The 5,433-nt window shown below is 47.7% G+C and overlaps 1 protein-coding gene across 1 annotated transcript in view; it reads right to left on the reverse strand.

The window, feature by feature from the left end:
- LOC113406078 (protein unc-13 homolog A-like) overlaps window positions 1-5,100 on the reverse strand; it is a 34,823-nt gene extending 29,723 nt beyond the window's left edge. Inside the window, exons 1-2 of the mRNA XM_026648454.1 lie at window positions 5,046-5,100; window positions 1,380-1,479 (exon numbers count right to left, since the gene is read on the reverse strand). Of these exons, the coding sequence (XP_026504239.1) occupies window positions 1,380-1,479; window positions 5,046-5,100 (155 nt within the window). The remainder of the gene's footprint in view (window positions 1-1,379; window positions 1,480-5,045) is intronic.
- Between the last annotated feature and the right edge of the window lie 333 nt (window positions 5,101-5,433).

Below are 5,433 nucleotides of genomic sequence, written 5' to 3' on the forward strand. Positions count from 1 at the left end.
ACCCTTTTACACTGGCAGAGTGGTGTAAGCTGGACTTGGTGTGAATGAAAATCAGGCCCAGAAACATTAAGATTCTTAAATTGAAACAATGATCTTAGATTATTGTTGTTATTTTAAAAACAAGTCAAATTTGTGAAATCCTGAAAATGCTAAATTAAATTAAAATTTCAAAAATGAAAAGGTTTTTTGGGGGGAGGAGCTTAAGGGAGCATAAAATAAAGAGATCATGGAGTTTATTTCTTTGAGACTTAGCAGGAAAAGACAGAAAGGGGATAAGGTTGTTAGTAGAACTGGCTGGGAAATGATTGGGGTGGGGGTTTCCACTGAGAATATCAACTTTTTGTCAAAAAACTGAGAACCTGAAGACTTTTTTTTCTTTTGGTAACTGAGCCCAAAACATTTTGGCACAAAAAAAAATTTGGTTAAAAGTTTTTAGATTTAAAAAAAAATCAATCATTTTTGAGGAAAGCAAATACTTTTCCCAAAAATTTCTTTGCGTGAATTTTCTATCTGAAAAATTAACACTGAAAATTTTCCACTAATCCTAGTTGCTAGGAGTAAAACTGATATTGCTGTGATGAGAGGAGAAGGCAGCAAGATGTGATGGTGGATATGAGGATATGACCAGACGTCATCAGAAGCAAGGATGCAGAGGAAAAAGTGGAGATGAGGAACCTAAGGGCGTTAAGCACCCAAACCACACAGGAATTCAATGGGAGCCAGATAGCTAACTTCCTTAGGCTCCTTTGAAAATCCCAGTTGAGAACAGGATCTGTAAGAATGAGCTGAGGTGAGGCAGAATATGTACCTGTGCCCATCTAGCTGTGGGGAGCCAATAAAGCTCATGAGTAAAACAGGGGTGATGAGATGGCGGAGAGGTGGGGTGGAAAGAGGAGAAGATGGCTCAAGCAAGGGAGATGGCAGTGGGCAGGATTTGGAGAGAGACATGAGGAACAAGATACAGGGTCTAATATGTCAGCAATTAAAAGATAATCTCAATGATCAGTTAAAATAATATGTTGGGCATATCTAACTGGCAAGCAGGAGTATGGAATGGAAAATAACAAGTTGTGTCTACTTGAATCCTGTCTGCCATCCTAGAGCTCCCTATTCACTGGGGCTAAAATAAGCTTAATGAAACTGGATCACAAAGGCTTCTCCTCCCCTTGATCTGTATTCTGGCAGAACAGCCCACACCACTGACTTCTGTTGTTCTGGGTCCTGAGGCCAGGAGGCTAGCCCACGTTCTCCCTGAGCTAGATTTTCCCTTCCCTGGAGCTCCTGGCTGTGTTTGGTCATAGAGTCCATTATCAATTTTCAGTTGTATAAACATAGCTATGACAATGCAAACTAATTGACAAGAAATCTCTGTTACTTACAACATAAAGTCTTGTTCCCAGCAAGGTTCGCTTCCTTTTCTGTTTATTGTGGTGCTTTTTAGATTTTGGACTTTTAAAACAACATAGGTGTTAAATGTGTCTGAAACAGAAACAACAAACAAATTAACTACATGTTTCATTGTTTTGTGCTAGGAGCTGGGTGCATTGACTCGGGCTCGTGGGGTTCACACTATGGGGCTAAGAATAGCAGAGTAGACTTTCCCGCTTGGCTGGAGCCTGGGCTCTGAGACCCACCCTCCTTCACCAGGTTTCAGAGCCAAGGCTGTAGCCTGAGTGCGAACATCTACGCTGCTATGTTTAGCTCTGTAGTGAGGGCCCTCAAGTCCAAGTCAGTTGATCAAAGCAATGAGACTCGCAGCCACAGTATTTGTTTGTTTATTTTTGCATATTCTGAAAATATGGCTCTCTGTGTAGCAAAATAAGTTAAAACAAAACATTCCTAAAGCAGCTAGAGGTATGGATTGAGGTCTGGTGTCCACCTTATAAAATTTTCGTAAATTGTTTTTCTAGCAGGAGCATATTCGATAGGAAGTAGTTAGTTCTCTAATAGTTAGGTGTGTACAAAAGTGGTGCATTATTTACAGAAGGAGAAGCCTTCCTTGTTTAGGTGGCAGTAGCTACAAAACATCATGAGAAAAGCCCAGCTCCTCAAAGGTATTTAGGTGCCTAGCTCCCATTGAAATCAATGAGTAAATAAGTTGTACATGCATTTTTGCATGTGCAAAAATGGAGGCCACATCTGAAAATCTGCCCCACATTATGCATATTAGAGTAAATGTAACTTTGAGATATTTCCAAATCACGTTAAGTTATATTATATGACTGTCTACATTGCAATGAATGGAATGAAATCATAGAAGTACAAAAATAGGCACCAATGTAAATCTAAATGTGGTAGCAAAGTTGTTCCTTCCAATAAATGGTAAGATGCTTTTGGCTCAGTCCTCAGTTGCATCGCAGCAGAATTTGGTGCTGCTGTTGTGGGAGGATGCAAAGGTGGCTCTAAACCAGGGGTCTTAAACACGCGGCCCGTGGGGTTCTTTTGTGCGGCCCGCAAAGCTCCCTGTGCACCCCCCCCCCGCCTACCCCGTGTCGCCGCTCCCTGAAGTGGCTGAACTACTGTATGTCCCTGCAGCCCCGGGCAGGGGGGTGGGAGGCGAGTAGAGGGCTCAGTGCTCTTGCAGCTCCCATTGGCTGGGAACTGGGAACCGCGGCCAATGGGAGCTTTGGAGGAGATACCTGGAGGAGCAGCAAGAGCAGCACATGGTGCTGTTTCCCCTCCCCTCCCCCCCCCCCCCCCCCCCCCCCCAGGGACTGTGGCTGCTTCCTGGAGGGGAGCAGAGCGGAGCGGGGCCGGGGACCGGGCAGGCAAGCGTGAAGCCTGCCCTGGCCGTGGTGCGCGGCACTGCCACCCCGGATCCACTCTAGGTAAGTGGAGCCGGGCCGGAGCTCGTACCCCACACCCCTTCTGCACCCCAACTCCCTGCCCTGAGCCCCCTGCCACACCCTGCACCCCTCACCCCTCCTGCACCCCAACCCCCTGCCTGGAGCCCCCTGCCACACACTGCACCCCAATCCCCTGTTGCACCCCTCACCCCTCCTGCACCCAGGGCCGGCTCCAGGGTTTTTGCCGCCCCAAGCAGCAAAAAGAAGAAGGGTGGGGGGGGAAAAGGCTGCGATCGCGATCTGCGGCACTTCGGCTCTACCACCACCGCTTCAGTCTTCGGCAGCAATTCGGCGGCTGGTCCTTCGTTCCGAGAGGGAGGGACCCACCGCCGAATTGCCACCGATGAGCCGGACGTGCCGCCCCACTCCGTTGGCCACCCCAAGCACCTGCTTGCTGCGCTGGTGCCTGGAGCCGGCCCTGCCCGCACCCCAACTCCTTGCCCTGAGCCCCGTGCCGCACCCTGCACACCTCCTGCACTCCCTGCCCTGAGCCCCCACCGCACTCCTCACCCCTCCTGCACCCCACACCCCAATTCCCTGCCATACCCTGCACACCCCCTGCACCTCAACTCCCTGCCCTGAGCCCCCACCACACCCCGCACCCTTCCTGCACCCCCTGGGAGGGGGCAGAGCTGGGGTGAGGACTTAGGGGAAGGGGTTGGAATGGGGGCGGGGAAGGGGTGGGAAGAGGCAAGGCAGGGGCAGGGCCTCATGGAAGGGGTGGAGTGGGGGCGGGGCCAGGGGCAGCAAGTGGGGGGTGTCAGTGATGCGGCCCTCGGGCCAATGCACTAGTCCTCATGCAGCCCTCGGGGTCATCTGAGTTTGAGACCCCTGCTCTAAACCATCTTGCAATGTCCTCGATCTTGGGAAAGGATAAAGATCAAACTGGTGCCTGGCACAAATTAGAGCAGCCAATTCCTGGTTTGATTCAGTACCATCACTAACTTCTACAGCAGGGATCAGCAACCTTTGGCATGCGGTCCATCAGGGAAATCCGCTGGCGGGTCGGGACGGTTTGTTTACCTGCAGCGTCCGCAGGTTTGGCCAATCACAGCTCCCACTGGCCGTGGTTTACTGTTCCAGACCAATGGCGGCTGTGGGAAGTGGTGGCCAGCACATCCTCGGCCCACGCCGCTTTCTGCAGCCCCCATTGGCCTGGAACGGCGAACTGTGGCCAGTGGGAGCTGCGATTGGCCGAACCTGCGGACGCTGCAGGTAAACAAACCATCCCGGCCCGCCAGCGGATTTCCCTGATGGGCCACGTGCCAAAGGTTGCCAATCCCTGTTCTACAGCCTTCATTTAAAGATCTGCAGTTCATTAACATGCATTGTTAAAGTTTTCAGAGAGATTGATAGCCACAACAGCTAGCGCATGATAACATTTCAGTAAGGCACACTGGCATTTTAAACCAGTGTGGATTTGTGAGCTGGGGCCCAAAATGCAGGCCACACCCTGTAGGCTACCCTGTGATGCCACTTGACCAATAGTCCAGGTCTGCCAAAAGGGGAGCTCTCACTGGGCAACAAATTAATGGGAACAAATTAGTGTGAGTAAACTAAATCATCATTCACCAAGTCATCTATTTATTTTCTTTGTCAGCATACCAAGCATCTCAAATATCATGTCATTGCTCTCAGACTGAACAAACTATTGACAAAGTCAATATAGGTTTAGAAATCTGCAGAGGCTGTTTATGGATTAAAAGGTTTAAATATATGATTCATTTATTATGCAGGGTAACTCTCTGAATACGCCAAATAACCTGACAGAGAATGAAAATTGCAGATTTTCTGTATCTTTGCTGCGTGTCATCTTTATTTTATGTTTTGATATTTTTGTAGTTTTGGGGCTTGTGCATCAGGCTGTATAAACATTGGGAAGGAATCCACATTAATCATAAATCAGTTGCCTAATTCTAGTGATTTTGAACACCACCATCAAAAATCTAATCTTCTATCTCCAAAAACCAAATATCAAAAACATAAATACCTTTCATCCAACATTAAAGCTAACATCTTTTCAAATATTCAGTGCAATTTGCAAATGCAGCCACAATGGATGAGAAACAGAGCAATTAGACAGGCAAATTAACCTTTAAAAACATGTATTTAAGAATCTCTGTTAAATCCACCTTTAACTCCAAGCTTTCATCCACATTTGATGGCTTCACTCCCCTCTCACGCTGAAGTCTATCTCACCAGTATTCAAACCTGGCTCACATTTCTGTTGCTTCCCCAGCACCTTTTCCCACATAGCTGAGTGCCTCTGAAGAAAATCTTGACTTGCTGAACTATCATTTTTTCTTCTCTTACTACAGCTCTGTTATCTGCCGTGTTCAAGCAGCTGCTTCTCCTTGATTGACTCCTTTGCTTAAGACCTCAGTGTCTCTTCTCTGTATTTGAATGTCCTCACAGTGTTTCTCCCCCATCTCTCTCTCTCCCTGAAATCTCACCAGTTACTTTAGAAAAAGAGAGACAAGATGAGTGAGGTAATATCTTTTATTGGACCAACTTAGGACCAACTTAAGAAAACTTCAGAGAAAGAGACATTTGTAATACATCTTTCACCACATGCCTCCATGCACAC

The sequence above is a fragment of the Terrapene carolina genome, unplaced genomic scaffold (genome assembly GCF_002925995.2).
Source record: "Terrapene carolina triunguis isolate 2854851 unplaced genomic scaffold, T_m_triunguis-2.0 Scaffold67, whole genome shotgun sequence".
In the NCBI taxonomy this organism is placed as follows: Eukaryota; Metazoa; Chordata; order Testudines; family Emydidae; genus Terrapene; species Terrapene triunguis.